This window comes from Artemia franciscana, chromosome 15, assembly GCF_032884065.1.
Source record: "Artemia franciscana chromosome 15, ASM3288406v1, whole genome shotgun sequence".
Lineage (NCBI taxonomy): Eukaryota > Metazoa > Arthropoda > Branchiopoda > Anostraca > Artemiidae > Artemia > Artemia franciscana.
The window spans coordinates 35,035,285-35,053,238 of NC_088877.1; the positions used below are offsets into that span (position 1 = coordinate 35,035,285).

Consider the following 17,954-nt stretch of genomic DNA (forward strand, 5'->3'; position numbering starts at 1 on the left):
AACTTTCAGAAATTAAATAAAAAAAAACAAGTTTTTTGAAATGAAAGTAAGGAGCGACATTAAAACTTAAAACGAACAGAAATTACTCCGTATATGAAAGGGGCTTTTCCTTCTCGACACCCCGCTCCTTGCGCTAAAGTTTGATTCTTTCTCGCAACTCTACTTTTTAAAATAATAAAAAACTTTAGCGTAAGGAGCGGGGTGTCGAGGAGGAAAAGCCCCTATCATATACGGAGTAATTTCTGTTCGTTTTAAGTTTTGATGTCGCTCCTTACTTTCATTTCAAAAAACTTGTTTTTTTTTATTTAATTTTACTTGTAAAAGTATACTGTAAAAGTATGATTGAAATACTTTTCAATCAAAAGTGATTTATGTATAGCTGATCACTTTCTTACGATAATTTTATCTTTCAGTTTGGTCGTTAACATGTTGTTTAAATGCTTATTATTTTACAGGTCGGAGAAGAAAATGAGTGACTTAAGTAGTCTTGGAAGAGAAGCAACAGTTCTTCTTCAAGGAAACCCAATCTGCCGTTCATCTGCTGTAGACTTGCTAAATCGTTTTTCTGGGGATGTTGAACTCTTATCTGGCTCAAAATTTAGACCAGAAGATGTTCTCTCAAATATATCTGAAGAAGAAATAAGACATATACTGCAAAACGTTGTTTCAAAGGTAAAAGAAACCTTGTTGGCTATAAATGCTAAAACAAGTCCTAAAGATAGTTCTTTTATCTCCCGGCTTAGTTCTGGTCTGGCACGATATGGTGTTAATGGTGCAGACGATTCTAATTTGCTGCTAAAAGCAAAGGCGCCTTTACTTAAAATCCCAGAAGATATTGAACTCCTCGGATGTTCTCTACCAATTGTATCGAGAACTATCTATTCTAGCAGTAGAGAACAGTCGAAAGATGAAGTAAATAGATTTATAGAGAGCGGATGGGCCAATGGTGGTAGTTTTAATTTAAGTTTGTTTTCAGCTGGAATCAAATTTGTCGATAACAGTTGCAAGAGTGATTGTTCCTCTAGTAACACCAAGTTAGAAAGCACTGTTTTCCATAAGCTTGGAATTCATCCAGTAGGATCTTTCAGAATTCCTTCCAATCAGATGAAATTAAGTAGTGAGGCTGAAGCCGAATTGGAGAGAATAGAGACAATGCCGGAGGCAGAAGACTTTCTGCACACTTTTGGGTCCCATTATCCAAGAGGCATTCATCACTACGGAGGCGTAGTGCATTATTCATGTGAAATCAGAGCAAAAGATAGCTGCTCAGTCTCTGATTTAGCGTCAAATGCAGAGAAGGAATTTGCAGCCTCATTATTTTGGCAGGGACTAGGAATGAGCTTTGAAGCAAATGTCAACTATAAAAAAAAAAATGAATATCAAAAGAAACTCAGAATGGCGGGAATACAATCAAGTGAGGACATATGTCTGGTTGTTTACGGACCACAAGCAGTTCCTAGTGTTGCTTTGTTTAGTGAACTAATCAAAAAAACACCTGAAGAAGGGATTATCATAGATAGAGGAGATATGGAAAGTCTTATTCCTGTTTGGAGTCTTCTCGGTACTAAGTTCGAAAATCAAGCTGAATTGATCAAAAATGCCTGGATGGGTTTAACAAAAGATGTAAAGTTCAAAGATATACAAGATCTTCGTTCCAAGTACCATAATATTGATGGAGAACTGGCAAGGAAAAATATGCTGCCACTCGAAGATTTACGAAGACAACAAAAGATAAAGCCTTTGGCTCAAGAAAATGTTGTCCAGAACGCACAAGAGACTGAAGTGAAAAGCGAAGTCGAGGTTTTGACTCCCATTATGAGCGTTAGAACTGACTTGACTAAGCAATCTAAACTGAATAAACCAAACAGAGTATGCATTCACAAACTAACGAAACAACAGTCTCGAGAAGAAAGTTTAGTTAGTACATTCATCATAGATTGTCCTCGTGATTTAAGTAATATTTCGTACAGATTGCTTCACCGTCTGGAACTGAAATATTGTAATTTACCTGACGAAGAATCAAATGATTTTGTAGAGTCCGAGGAAGACTTTTGGCCTGAAATGGAACCGAAAATAGAAGAACAAAAATTGAATGTTTCCAACCTGCTAAGCATGTATTCACTCAGAGATAATATAAATGTTCTACAACTTCTTCTAGAATCAAGATTTGCTATTCCTATATGTTCCAGAGACACTTTAGAATTGCTTAGGATAACAAAATGGTTAGATCACACAAAAGAAGACATATTCCTTGGGGAAGACTTAGAACTGCCTCGAATTGCAGTAATAAGTGAAGTGAAAAGCTTTGATAGTTTTACAAGAAATATCATGAAAGATCTTTTCAATTTAAAAGTCTCTTTAGAAAATACTGAGGATTCAAGTATAGAGGTTGGGCAAGGCTTAGTCTGCTTCGGGAATAATGATATGAATAAGAAACCTTGCATTGTCATACATATTCGGGGGGATTTTGAACCCTATTGGAAATTCCTAACAAAATTCATTGACTGCTTAATTGTAGAAGACGAATTTATATCTGAATCAAATAAGGTTCCCCATTTTATGAGCAAACATTCACACAGAAAAGATTTACCCCAATCAATTACAGTATGGGCACCTAGCTTAAAAAGAGCCAAATCAAAGCACCATCCCTTTCATTTTATTGAGGGTCCCTTAGACTATTTTATTCAAATCCAGCAAAAACTTGTATTAGAAGCCGTTTTTCGCAAAACTGGACACCACGAACATTCAATGCATTCAATACTCCCTTTTGAAGGTTCTCCAAGGTCAGATATTGATAATTTACGACAAATGTATATGGACATTTCTAAAATGACTGGCTTGGAAAATTATAGGTCAAAAATTCTGATATTACAAGAGAGCTTTTCAAAAGAAGGGGAATTGAGAGAAAAATTGAAAAAAATTGAACTTGTCAATGACACAGGCAGTCGATCAGTGATAGCGGAAGAGATAACCGATGAAGAACAGTTTCGATTCAAAAACAATAACAGAAATGACCCGCTTATCAATTATTTCCTGCAAGGATTCGAAAAAAATAATATTGATCAAATCATACTTCATCTTCGTGTTATTGAAGATGCTATTTCAGTGAATATAAAAAAGTCAGGAATTGATGCTCAATTAGAAAATTTATTGAAACAGAAACAATATAACTACTTGAGAAGCTCTCAATCATCCAGCAGGGGTCCTGAATTTTGTAGTCAGATTGAATCTAAATGGAAAGAGTATGAGAGTGCAAAACAGAAGCGAAACTATGCTCTTCTCTCACTTCGTCATTTATGGAGGGAGGTTTCTTTATATTATTCAGCTGGACAGTGTGGAGATTTAGAAAATTTACCCCACTTGGCAGCAGCTTGTTTGATAGCAGGGGAAACTTTGGAGCTATATGATGGAGACGCCAACATGCTCAATGAGGATTGGATCGGTGCAATTTTTGAAAATTTAAGCTCTTTGCTTCCAAGTAAAAGATTTTTTGTCTTATCTGTATTGGGAGAGCAAAGCAGTGGAAAATCAACACTTCTGAACACAATGTTTGGTATTCGCCTCGCAACTAGTGTAGGCCAGTGCACTAAAGGCCTTACTGTTACCCTAGTGAAGACGGTGAACCGAAAAGAGTATGACTATGTGGTTATCTTGGACACAGAGGGTGTTCGTTCACCAGAAATGACAGGTATTCACGGATGTACAAAGCGTGACAATAAAATTGCAGCCCTATCTATCTTGCAATCAGATGCAGTCATTCTAACTATCAATGGTGAACAAAACAATGCATTGAAAGCCATACTACCAATTGTTGCACTTGCGTATAAGGGCTCTAAATTGGCAGAACAAAGAGGGGGTCTACTTAGTTGCAAAATTTTTGCTGCTTACAATAAAGTAGAGATTAATGAGGGAACCAGAAACCGGCTTCTGAACAATTTTACACAACTATCAGATACACTTGTTCAATCTCTTGCCACAGTAAATTCACACCAAGATTCAAATTTCCACACATCCATTAGCTTCCCACCGATGTTCCTCAATGATGGCGACATACGTGTATTTGGATGTAATAAAAACGGGAATCCACCAAGTGACGTCCCAAACGAAGATTTTAGCATGGAAATTATTGATTTTCGAGAGTATATTCATGAGCAGGTCGTTAATCAAACAGGCTGGATTTCTCGAAACATTGAAGAAATCCACGAATATCTGCTATTAGTTTTGGAATGCTTGAACACTTCTAATTTTGACTTGTCTTTTGAAACAGTCTGCGACAGATACGTTTACTCTGGAATAGAGAAAGAATATTTGAACCTAAGGAAATCATATATCATAACATTTGAAGAGCAATTTGAATTACTTAAGGACAAATATAAGAAAGAAAACTCTTCGGTGATAAGCGACCAGAACACCTTATTAAGCAAAGCAGTTGATGATCTTAAGTTGGTAATGAGGCCCCATACCAAAAAATTTAAGGAACAGGTGGAGAAAATTTTTAAGAATGAAAAAAACCAAAAATTTGAAATTAATTATAGAAGTAAGGTGAAAGATACTATATCCCGTCAAACAAGTCAATGGTGTGATGGACTGCAATTATTCTTGAGAAATTTGCTTTTCTTTGACAAGAAAGTTGAGGAATATGAAAAAGAAATGACAGACAAAATAATGAAAGTATTCAGAGACAAGAGTCTCCAAGCCATTCCAAAGACGAAATTGATTGAAGAGTTTGATTCATATTTTAATGAGATTGTGCAAAAAGCTCAGAAAGAAAATCCTCCAATGGATATTAAAGATGCAGTTCTAAAGGCTTACAAAAATAACCAGACAATTGAGTCATTAGAGCTTGACCTCTTATCTGACAAGGAAAATAATACTGGCCAAAATGGACTTTCGGCCAGTAAATGGACTTGGCAAAAAGCCAAGAAAATGATTGGATTGGCTTCTCAGAGTGAAAGCAATAAAAAAAAAATGGAAAAAGCGGTAGATTCTATAATAGTCAGTATCACAACCGGAAGAAAATGTTATTCTGAACTTGTTGTGTACGATGTCATTAGTGAGGTTGAAAATTTTTGAAACATCAAGACCGAAAAATTGATAGAGAAACACGGAAAATTTTCCACAAATTTGCGTACGACTCACTATTGAATATTTTTAAGGAAATTCAAGGAAAGTGGGAGCAAGAAAATTCTGTTTACAAGCGCTTCCTGTTAATGAAGGATGCAATGCGAGGATTCTGTCTTGACATCGCAAGTGGTTTGGGTGATGTGGATTTAAAGGCATCAAGGGTTGCTGACTTTTTTTCCAGACATTCTGCTAAAGCCTTTGAAAAGGAAGTTCAGGAAATGGTGATGTCCAACTTAAGAAAAAAAAAACTGGCCTAAATATGCAAAAACTATACAAGGGCATATGGATTTGTATCTGATTGAAATAGTAGAGTCAGAAGGTATTAGTGAAGATATCACATTACTAATCCTTCCATGTTAAAAAGGCTTACAACTAATAGGCTGATTAAATTTGATGTTGATATAGTTCTTGAAGATTATCCAATGGTTAAGTTTAACAATCAACTTGAAACATGCTTAAGAAATGCGTATGAGAGCAATAAAAAAACAGGATCGAATTTTTATCGTAATCTATTTGGATTACTAAGAATGTTTCAGACCACATATATTACTGACTCATTGAGAAAAGAAATGAGTACTTTCGGCTGGAATGAACTGGATGAATCGCCCGTTAATTTTGAGCTACGACACATTGAAGACATAGTAAAAGCATCTTCTTTGTCTTCTCTTGACTTGAACATAGATCATGTCATTGATAATGTTTCGGCACAACTTGAAACAAATATTCACTTCGAAGCAGCTTTTTGCAAGGCATGCGAAGAGGAATGTCCTCTATGTAAGAGCCCTTGCTTTCTTGAAGAGTTTCACAAAAGTCCTCATGATACCTTTCATCAGCCAGATGGTCTGGTTGGTTGGCGTTATTTGGAAACCAAGAAATTAAGTGATACAGCTTGTAATACAGCTCCTCTTCAAGATTGTTTCGTTCTGAATCATGGTGAATCAAACGAAGAGAGATGGAGATATGCCGATTTTTCAAAGAAATTTCCTAACTGGATGCAGCCTGATATAGGTACCCCTGTTTCTGATTATCGGGAATACTTATTACGGAGGTATAACAAGGAAATTGCAGTTCACTATGGATTGAACCCATCTGACACATTGGGAAATTCTGAAAATCTCTCAGGAGATACAGAAAGGATTGCAAACAAAATTAAAAGAAAGGTAGACTTCCTTAAGGATTTTGGAAACAAAACTCTGTCACAAAAATTGATATTTAATGATATTAAAAATGATTTTAATGATATTAAAAATTGATATTTTCATAAACAATATTTGCATTCGTGCTGTGTTTGAATAGATTTTTCTTGTAATAGTATTCATTTTGTATACCTAATTGATTTAAAATAAAAACTACATTCGGGTGCTTAGTTTTTAAAAGGAATGGGTTTCACAACAAATTATCGTCGCAACTTGTGCCCTGGATCAGGAAGGAAAAAATGATAGAATTTAGCGTACCAGTTATAGAGGTTTTTCTCTGCTTTGTGAAAAATTTCAGTTTCTGTATAAATCCAAAAATTTCTGTTTCCAAGAACTTTGTTTTAAGGTGTCACGCTTTCGAATAGTGCTGATCTATTTTCAGTACTTATCACTTAATCATAACCATGATTGTCAGTTTTTGGTTCATCACAGTTTTTCCCTTGAAAACTTGTATACTCGTATATGAACAAGTGTGTAAGCATATGTTGTATATATGCTTATATAATTGCATATACATACATACATATACATACATACATATATATATACATATATGTATATATAAGGTTTTAATTTAGTATAAAGTGGTTCGGTTCTGCGATCAAGGTGAAAAAAGGATTAAAATGGCTATGGGCTATTCTAGTGATGAATAAAGATGAGCTTACAAAAAATTAGTTCTTTTCAAACCAATTGGGGCCAATAAAGTCGAAAACCCTTGAGAGTTGCAAAGAGGCTATATATTAAGATCTAAAATAACTTGAAACTTTATTGGAGACAGTTAAGGAAGAGACAGGTGGGAGGGTTAAGGAAGAGCATGCAGGGTTCTGTTGACTTAAGGTGGGTTAAAGTTGTGAGGGGTTGTTAGTTCGTTGGCATGAGCGCCCGACACCTAGTACAAAGATTATTACCCATATAAAAATGTTAAAACATAGACAACCATATCGCCTCACGTCAATTCTTGCCCTTATTGAAAATTTCAGCTTAATATCGATGTAACTTATGTCTTTTAAAATTGGAATTACTTATTTTATTAGTAAGCGTTTCTGGAAAAATAATCAAACATAACGAACTGTATGTATGGAGTGACTCAGCCCAACAGCAAAGGAAACTCAAAAATATATAAACAAGTAGAAGAGGGAAAGTTTAGACAGGTTTTTAGACAGTGGAACTTTAACCTTAACTGAATATTTTGACATATCTAAAACTGTAGAACAGAAGTATTTTCAGAACTAGATATGCTTCAGAAACGCAAGGGTTTTAATTTAGTATAAAAGGGTTTGGCCCCACTGTTGAGGTCGAAAGCGGAAAGAATAAGCTTAAAATAGTTATGCGGCCATTTAAGTATTAATGATGATAACTTGATAAATTAGAGATGTCTTTTCAATCCAACTGGGGACCAAAACTGGGAAAATGAAGAGGCTAAACATTAAGATGAAAACTAACTTGGAACTTTATTCGAGATAAGAAAGAGTAAAATGATGAATAGAGAGAAGAGAGAAGGAAGAGCACACAGAAGGAAGAAGCAATTGCATCTTTTGTCTTACTTTATGTGTCCATCCTGGTTGAATTTCCCTGAAGTAAAGATGCTAGGACTGTTAAAAAACATTATTTTGATAGTTGGATTTTAATGCAAGTTTCGTCTTATATTCTAGTTTGTTGTTTGTGTTTATGATGGATAGAAAATGTGTCTTCGTCACTGCTTACTTTCAAAATAACAATAGATACATCAAAAGAATTAGTTTTTTAATGCTGATTCCAAATATAGAATATCAATGAAGTTTGATATTACCCTCCAAAAGTATTTTTTTTATTTTGGAGAAAGGGGGTAAATCCCATAATAGCCAAGGAATCTTATTGAAGAGCACACAATCAGTTTCAGCGCGTCAGAGTAAACTTTTTTGAATATGGGAGAGTTTCAAGCTCCCACATTCAAAAAAGTGGTATTAAGTATTGTTCACCAGAAGAAAGAGTATAGATTCGTATGTTTTCTTCTTCCCAGGGATGCTCTTATCGAACCAATATTCCTAGGAGATCGAAAGAGGGCCTGTTGGAATTGAAATCAAAAGTTGTGGCGTCCTTATTAAGTGAACAACTAGACAGAAGGTCTCCTAGCCCTTTCCAATACCATTAATCAAGATTTTATGACAGTTTTTTTTATGTTCAGCGTAGTTGAAAGGTTCAGTAGCTATAATTTTGGGGAAGACTTCCCCTCACAGCCCCTGGAGAAAGGGCTGCAAAATATAAAATGTACCAATTGTTTACATATATTTTTATTATTGGGAAGTATACAGATCCTTTTTTTTAGGTTGGGGGTCTGTAGAAAAGCTTTTTCTGCAAGGGCAATTTTTCTGGGGTTGAAATTTGCCAGAAATCATATACATTGATTATTGATTTTATTTGTCTTAATTTCTCTTTGGTGACTTTATTTTACATTTAAATATAATTTGAAGAAAATATCAAGAGAAAGTTTTCTGTGGGGGTAGATGTCTTTCGGAGATTTACCGTCGGAGAGGAGGAGATCCATGGGAGAAGTATTACTGGATCAAATTCCTCATTGAGCAATTCCCTCAAGAAACTTTCCATTGGGGGAAGGTGGAAGATTTCTGGCAAACATTTTCCACATAGGGGTTTTTTGGCCTGACTTGGAAAGGGATCCAAAAAAGAATAAAAAACCCGCTTTTTTCTCAAATGAAAATATACTAAAGAGTGCCCTAGCAGTGCCCATGTTTGAACTTTTGTCACGTGTTTGGGATGATGAAAAAGTCCCGAGTGAGTGGTCAAAGGCAGTAATTTTAAAACTCTTCAAAAAAGGACAAAAGACTAAATGTGATAATTGGAGAGGCATCGCTTTACAATCAGTTAGCAGCAAGGTTTTGCGCCAAATTATTCTCAATAGAATTCAAAGTAAAGTGGAGAAAGTTCTGAGAGATGAACAACATGGATTCCGCCAAAACAGATCGTGTTGTGACCTAATATTTAGCCTGAGAATCCTGCTCGAAGAATCTAACGAATGGCAGGTTCAACTACTCACAGTATTTATTGACTTTCTCAAGGCCTTCGACTCGATACACCGCGAGACCATGTGGAAAATTTTTAATACATTACGGGATCCCGATTAAAATTGTAAATATTATTAAAGCGCTATACCTCGATATTATGTGTGCAGTACAAACCGAGGGTGGCCTAACGGACTGGTTTACCGTTCAGTCGGGTGTAAGGCAGGGCTGCATTCTATCGCCACTGTTATTTGCCATAGTCGTAGATTTTGTGCTTCGTGGATGTAGCTTCAGTGGGGGTCTACAATTAAACCCACTAAGAACCCTTCATGACGGTGTTTTTGCGGACGATATTGCACTCTTCGCTCACGAATCAGAAGATATACAACATAATATAAATGAACTTGAGCGTGTGGCAAATGCTGTTGGACTCTCCATAAACACTAACAAGACTAAATCAATGTCAAATGCAGTCATTCCTGACTTAGCTGAGGGACTTTTGGTCAACAATGAGGAAATTGAAGTAGTGAGAGAGTTCAAATATCTAAGCAGCATTCTTACGCAAGATGCCAATCCTGAAGGAGAAATTTTGTGCCGAATAGCATTGGCTGGCTCTGCCTTCAATTGTCTCAGAAATGTTTGGAGAAATAGCAAATATTCCCAGAAGCTAAAACTCAGAATTTATGTCCTCTCCGTCCTTACATATGGTTGTGAAACTTGGAGTATCACTGCGCAACTAGGAAAACGACTATGGGCATTCGATAATAACTGCCTAAGATATATTTTGAATATACAATGGACTGAGAGAATAAGAAATGATGAGATTTATACCATGACAAATCATACCCCCATCCTTGATGCCATTAGAAAGCGACGATGGATGTATTGGGGGCACATGGTGCGAATGGGTGATGGAAGGCTACCTCATGACATATGGTGTTGGATACCCCCTGGCCTCCGCAAATCAGGGAGACCCAAAATGACCGTTGGCAGGATGTTAGAGAAGGAGGCGAAGCTGGTGAGGTCTTCAATGGAGGAGCTTTGGTCGAAGGCTCAGGACAGGTTATCGTGGCGAACCACTGTTGCTGCCTTATGCGCCCTCAGGCGTGGGAGGACCTAAGTCTAAGTAAGTAAGACAAAGGTAAATAAAAAGAATTTTGTAAAAGTATTTGGGCAGAACTCTCCCAATGTAGAATTTCCCCTGGAAAACTCACCCACCGAAGCTTCCCTCCCCGCAAAAATTTTCACTGTATTTAAATCCTTCCAGAAGAAAAGGCCCCCTCCCTCTGAGAAATATGTCGGTTAACTTCCCAATAACAAATTTATTTGTAAACAATGGGTAAATTTCATAACTTACAGTCTTTTCCCCAGGGCCTGGGTGGAGGAAAGGAGTCATGTTATCCCAAAGGTACAGTAATTAGACCTCTCGGGTATGTTGAACAAAATGGCTCTATAGCGAGTGAGTTAACTTTTTTATTGTCAAAAATAAAAATTGGCCTTGGAACTTCTTTTGGGGTCATGCACTCTTTGTGACAATTTGCATAGGACAAACCATTTAGCCTGTCGCCTAACTTTATGGCATCGCTTAGCAGCTATGATAGCAATGAAGAGTAGGAAATGAGGATAAAGATACAACTTGTATATTCGTAAAAGATATATTAGACATTAAATACTAGTTCTTTTAGGAATGTAACAAGAAAAACAAAACGAAGGTTTTAAGCATAAGTTATAAAGCATTATCTAATCACTGTTTCCTTTTAAAAATAGTGTTTAAATAAACAGTGTCAGTTTGACGAAATCTCAAAAATTTACTTATCAAAATTTTACTTTTCCTTACAACGTAGCGTATAGTTCCAATTTTCAAAGCTTGATACATTTCGCTTAAATTACAGAATTCACACTTTTATAAGAAAAAGTCTATTTCTCTGTTTCCACTCCCGCCAAATCTATTTATTATACGGTTGATCTCGACCTAAAATTTCGATGAATGTTTATATTGGCTAGTCCTCTCAGTCTAGAATCCTGTCAGTTTAGAGCACTTCGTTAGTATATCCTCTTCTATTCATACTAAAATATTCGAATAAAGACCAAAATTGTCAGAAATGTCAGAAATCGTCAGCATGTAGGTATTTGATTCAAATTAAATTTGTGAGTCGAAACACTCCTTAAAAAACAAATAATTATGTGTTTGTTATTTGTGCATTTGATAGTTATAGATTGGTGATTTAAATTCTCAGGGTTTCAAGCTGTGGTAGATTTCAAATTATTTTTTTTTAATTTTGAGATTTTCAGATATTCAATTTATACGTTTAAATCTCGATACGTCCGTTGAGCACAAAAAGTGAAATTTGACTCAAATTTAGCATTAAGTAAGAGAATTGTCCTACAAAAATGTTGATGTATAAACAACTGATCGTGGAAATATGATTGGATGGTATAAGTATAAAAATCCTCAGCGGTATATATAGTAGTTTAGACAATTTTATGGACCTATATATGCAACCCCTATGCAAAACATAATAATATTTTGTAACTGGTTGGTAGTGAGAAGGTGAGAAATTCTGAAGTAATATTGTAGTTGTATTCCGTTTCCATGTTGAAATGAACTCAAGTTGTCTGAATTTCCACTTTTTATCAACACTTTATTAGTAAATGCTTAAAAAAAATTGATACCATTCCACTGATTCAATGAGAATTCCGAAACCTATCTATACCAGCTAGATAAAAAATATAAGCACATAGTTATTTGCCTTCTCTTATAAACAAGTTTTCAAAAATTTATTTTTCTTAAATGATTATTCCGACCTTGGAAAGATTATTCCGACTCATATACTTAATTTTAAGTATGTACTTATCCGAACTTTTATTAAAGTTCTAGAGAATTTGGCGTTTATTTTAATGTTTAGGATGACCAGAGGAGGGGATATGTCATATAATGCAGAGCTTTAAGTAGATGAAAACAAGCAGTAAAGTGGCCACCATTTCTTCACCAGAATCCAAAACTTAAATTAATAATTTTTGCACTTCTCATTTACTTTTTATTATAGAAATAACATATTGTAAATAACAATGTACAACAAAAATAACAATGTTGTAAAACATTATTGTTTTACTTGCTTCGCAAAAAGAGCAAACCCCAAAAAAAAAAACAGACAGCCAAAAAAAAGTAATGATATCAATTTTTTGGCTCCAGTGCCATAGCAAGACTCGAAAACAAATTTTTGACAGTAAAAAGAAGTAAATATTTTGCTTTCCGGTCCCGTCGTGACAGCAAAATCCTGAAACATCATTTTGACAGCCTAAAAAAGTTAGGATTTTCAATTTCCCCTCCTTGTTATTATGAAATGAGGATTTTCGCCTCCCAGTTGGCTTTTGTGGTAATACGGACAGATTCCCTTGATAAACCTAAATTTAATTAAATACTTTTTGGTGGTATGCGACATTAGTAAAATCTAACAGAGACCACACAAAGTTACTAAAACCTTGTTTCCTACTTGTTTGCAAAAAGAAACAATCTTAATAATTAAGCAATTGTTAAAAGCTTAAGCTGTTAAAACTAAAACCTAAACTAAAAACTATTAGAAACCAATTACAGAAAAACTTAAAACCTAATTAAAACTTGAACTGGAAACTATTAAAAACCAATTAAAAAATAGTATCTTTCGTCCCAACCCAAACCAGAGCAAGGGGTCTCAATCGCAAATCCACCACCATGTCAGGGGGGGAACTCCCCTGGACCCACCACTGTGTATAACTTGAGACCTCATAATTTACTAGTGATCATCAAACAGTTCGTGGTAACGAACTATAGTAAGGAGCGACCCGGCTCAATAGTAACCAAAACATTAAAAAATGGAATATTGACACTAATAGCTACATCAAAAGAATCGTCTTTTGATGCTGATTTGAATATATAAGTTTCATCAAGTTTAGTCTTACCCATCAAAAGTTATGAGCATGAGAAAATTTGCCTTATTTTTGAAAATAGGGGGAAATACCCCCTAAAAGTCATAGAATCTTAACGAAAATTACACCATCAGATTCAGCGTATCAGAAAACCTTATTGTAGAAGTTTCAAGCTCCTATCTACAAAAATGTGGAATTTGGTATTTTTTGCCAGAAGGCAGATCACGGATGCGTGCTTATTTGTTTGTTTGTTTGATTTTTTCCCACGGGTGATCGTATCGACCCAGTGGTCATAGAATCTTGCGAGAGGGCTCATTCTAACAGAAATGAAAAGTTCTAGTGCCCTTTTTAAGTGTACCAAAAAATTGGAGGGCACCTAGGGCCCCTCCCACGCTAATTATTTTCCCAAAGTCAACGGATCAAAATTCTGAGATAGCCATTTTATTCAGCTTAGTCGAAAAACCTTATAACTATGGCTCTTGGGACCATTTACTCCTTCACAGTCCCCGTGGGAGGGGCTAAAAGTTACAAACTTTGACCAGTGCTTACATATAGTATTGGTTATTGGGTAGTTTACAGACGTTTTCAGCGGGATTTTCTGGTTGGGGGGAGGGTTTGAGAAGAGGGGGATATGTCGGGGGAGCTTTCCATTTAGGAATTTGTCATGGGGGAAGAAAATTTCCATGAAGGGAGCGCAGGATTTTCTAGCATTATTTAAAAAAAAAAAACAATGAAAAATAAATATGAAAAAGCTTTTTCAACTGGAAGTAAGGAGCAGTATTAAAACTTAAAACGAACAAAAATTGTTACGCATATGAGGGGCTCACCTCCTCCTAATACTTCGCTCTTTACGCTAAAGTATTTTTAGTAATTTCAGCTATTTATTCTAAGGCTTTTGTGATTCAGGGGTCATTCTTAATGAATTGCGACAAAATTTAAGCTTCAGTGTAAAGAGCGAGGTACTGACGAGGCGTGACCCCCTCATATATGTAACACAAATATGAGGATACAAAAGTTCGTTACGTAAGCTAATTTATAAGTTACGTATATCTTTTATTAATGAAAACATTCGTAAAAAATTAAAAGTTCTAGTTGCCTTTTTAAGTAACCTAAAAATTGGAGGGCAACTAGGCTTCCTCCCCCACTCCTTTTTTCTAAAAATCATTCGATCAAAACTATGAGAAAGCCATTTAGCTAAAAAAAAATATATATGCAAATTTCGTTTTAATTATTCCTCTGCAGAGAGCCAAAATCAAAACATGCATTCATTCAAAAACGTTCAGAAATTAAATTAAAAAAAAAGTTTCTTTAACTGAAAGTAAGGAGCGACATTAAAACTTAAAACGAACATAAATCACTTCGTATAGGAAAGGGGCTGCTTCCTCATCAACGTCCTGCTCTTTACGCTAAAGTTTTTAACTGTTTTAAAAAGTAGAGTTGAGAAAGAGTCAAACTTTAGCGTAAAGAGCGGGGCGCTGAGGAGGGAACAGTCCCTTTTATACACGAAGTAATTTCTGTTCGTTTTAAGTTTTATGTCACTCCTTACTTTCAGTTTAAAAAAAAACTTGTTTTTTATTTAATTTCTCAACGTCAGAGCATTATTTGAAAAAAAAAACAATGAAAAAATAAATATAAAAGTTTTTGAGCAGCATTAAAACTTAAAACGAACAGAAATTATTACACATATGAGGGATTTACATCCTCGTTATACCTCACTCTTTACGCTAAAGTATTTTTAGTAATTTTAACTATCTATTCTACTGGCTTTGTGATTCAGAGGTCATTCTTAAGGAATTGGGACAAAATTTAAGCTTTAGGGTAAAGAGCGAGGTATCGACGAGGGTTGAACCCCCTCATGCACGCAATAAAAACATACGAATATAGAAGTTCGTTACGTTATTCGTAATTCGTAAGTTACGTATATTTTTTACCAATGAAAACGTTTGTAAAAAATTTAAAGTTCTAGCTGCTTTTTTAAGTAATCCAAAAATTGGAGAGCAACTAGGCCTCCTCCTTCGCTCCTTTTTCTCAAAATCTTCCGATTAATTGCAATTAATTAAAATGCAAATTTCATTTTAATTATTTATGTGCGGAGAGCCAAGATCAAAACATACATTAATTCAAAAATGTCCAGAAACTAAAAAAAAAAATTTTAATGAAAGTAAGGAGCAACATTAAAACTTAAAACGAACAGAAATTACTCCGTATATGAAAGGGGCTTTTCCTCCTCAACGGCCAGCTCTTTACGCTAAAGTTTCTTACTGTTTTAAAAATAGAGTTAAGAGAAAGAATCAAACTTCAGCGTATAGAGCGGGCCGTTGATGTCTGATGTTGATGCTAATTGTCTTGCCCTAAATGTTGCTAAGTCAAGTTTTTTAATTTTTTCCCATATTTCTCTGGCGTGCCCTCAGTTTACTGACATACACCTTTCAGGGGGTTCTCTCAGAAGACCTAAGAATCGATATGTCCAATTCCTCGGTATTCTTCTTGACGAGAACCTTTCGTTCAATTGCATCACATTGGACTAATTAATATGAAGGTCTCAAGGAGTCTTGGAATTTTGAGGAAACTAAAACATATTTTCCTAGATCAGTTTTAAAAATTATGTTCCATTGCTTAGTTCAGTCCTACGTCTCTTATTGCCGTACTGTATGAATGTCAACTTTTTGCCTTCGAATCGGACTTTCCGGGTATAATCGAGTTTGACTGGCTAGTAAAATCGCAAACTATAAAAGTTATTTTTCAAATAGAAGAATACCTGCATTTTTTACATCACGCATGGTATCAAATTCGGTTATGAGCTTTTCCGAGTGGAACGTGAACGTATTCAGCCTAGGTGTTTTATTGACTTTCAAAGTTTCAATCATGGTCAAAATCAATGTAAATCTAAATGTTTCAATTGTGCCCGATGTAGCGGTAATCATATTTTGACTAAAGACTAGCGCCATGTCAAGCGCTAGTTAAATGCGCCAGGTTTGGCTCGAATGATCATCCAGTTTACAGCTTTAGGTGTCCGATTTTTAAGAAATTTTGTAAATGAATGTATTACTTCGTGTTACGTCCTTTAATTCAAATGGTGTGTTAGGGAAATTGCCTTTACTTCATAGTTTTTTGAATGAAAAATAATCATTGTTATGTCTTCAAGAACACCACCTCCTTGATCATTCGTTGAATCTGCTTTTTAGTTTGTCTACTCAGCATGACATTTTTGCTGTTCCCGCTACGCCGACTGGTTGCCGTCCTTCCAGTGGCTTAGTTAATATTTTACCCAAGTCTCTTAATGGAACTATTCTAGCAACTGATACAAATTATTTCGCTTGTAGTTTTTCAAGCATAGTTCTAAGTAATTGCTATTTTCCGAATGATTACCATGATGATATTTCTTTTGATGCGTTTACTCAATGCTGTTTTAATCTTGTTCGTTTTGTCTCTAGTTTAAAGTCAAATTTCCGTACTTATATTTTAGGTAATTTTAACTGTGATTCAAATATAGCGAATGAATGGGGTACAGTTTTATCGTCTTGTCTTCCTAATTTTTCTGTTTTACCGAAGTCCCAGGATTATAGTTATATTCATTGGAGTGATAATACAACTAATATTGATCATGTTTTTTCTTCTAACCCAAGTGATCCTTTGCCTGTAGATATTGTAATCGAGGATTTTCCCGTTAGTGACCACATGCCGCTTCCTTTCTTTTTACCCCCTTTGCCTTCTCGTCCTTCCCCAGTTTGTATTTCGGTAATAAACTTCCTAAATTTTTTGATTGGGTTGATGGAATCCAAATTTTAGACCACTTTACCAAGAAAAAGTTGATACTTTAATTGATAAAGCTTTTATTCCTGATAGTTTGGATGGGATGGACAGTAATCCATCTTTGACTATTAATTGTATTTATTTTGAATATCTCCATTGCTTAAAGTACGTTGCTGCGGCAGCTTTTTCAACGTGCAGAAACCTTTTTGGAGCCTTAATCCTTTTCTGGTAAATTCTAATAAGGCAGCAAAACAAGAGTATTGGGAATGGTGGGCGCTTGGTAAACCTAAAGACTCGCATCCAGCTTTTTTGCTAATGAAAAAGAGAAAGGCCGAATTCCAAGCGGACCTCCACCGTCATAATAACCTGATCATGAAAAAAGCTTCTTCAAACGTTGATAACGACAAGGAAAAGAATCTCCTTTGGAAAGCTCTCCGAGGCAATAGGCAGACTAACACGGCTGATATTAATCCTACACCTTCGCTAAAAGAGGGGGAAAGTTATTTTTCTGAGTTGTGAACTTCGCATGATTATAACAGTGTTGTGTTGCAATTAGATGAAAGGTTGAAGAATTGTTCAACTGATTACAGGATATCTCAGGATATGTTACACAAAGCTATCAAAACGTTAAAGGCGCAGTGGGCCAAGGATCAGGATGGCGTATCTTCTAATCACCTCAAGCTTGCTCCTTCTTCTTTTCTTATTACTCTACTGGCATTTTTCAACCTTTTACTTACTACTGGTTTAGTACCACCGTCATTCTATATTGGCATAGTTACGCCTATTCCTAAGAGCGGGAAGAAAGACTTGTCATCTGTAGTTCCTGGAGGCTAATTACTAGGGCTCTTTTGTTTCATTATCTCGAAGTCTGTCTTACATTGCAAATTCTGATGACATTATCCTTCTAAGCCGGTCCAAGTCTAGTCTTGTTTCTAATTTTAATATTTTAATTAATTGTTTAGGAGATTTGAGCCTTTCT

At 35.4% G+C, this 17,954-nt stretch overlaps 2 protein-coding genes across 5 annotated transcripts in view; one reads left to right on the top strand and one right to left on the bottom strand.

The window, feature by feature from the left end:
• LOC136036402 (interferon-induced very large GTPase 1-like) overlaps nt 1-5,800 on the top strand; it is a 97,002-nt gene extending 91,202 nt beyond the window's left edge. For both annotated transcript variants that reach the window (XM_065718608.1, XM_065718609.1), the window contains exon 3: nt 456-5,800. In XM_065718608.1, the coding sequence (XP_065574680.1) occupies nt 456-5,073 (4,618 nt within the window). In that variant the 3' untranslated portion in view covers nt 5,074-5,800. The remainder of the gene's footprint in view (nt 1-455) is intronic.
• The window catches only part of LOC136036404 (uncharacterized), a 180,504-nt gene that overhangs the window by 85,094 nt on the left and 77,456 nt on the right, over nt 1-17,954 (bottom strand). The window lies entirely within an intron of this gene.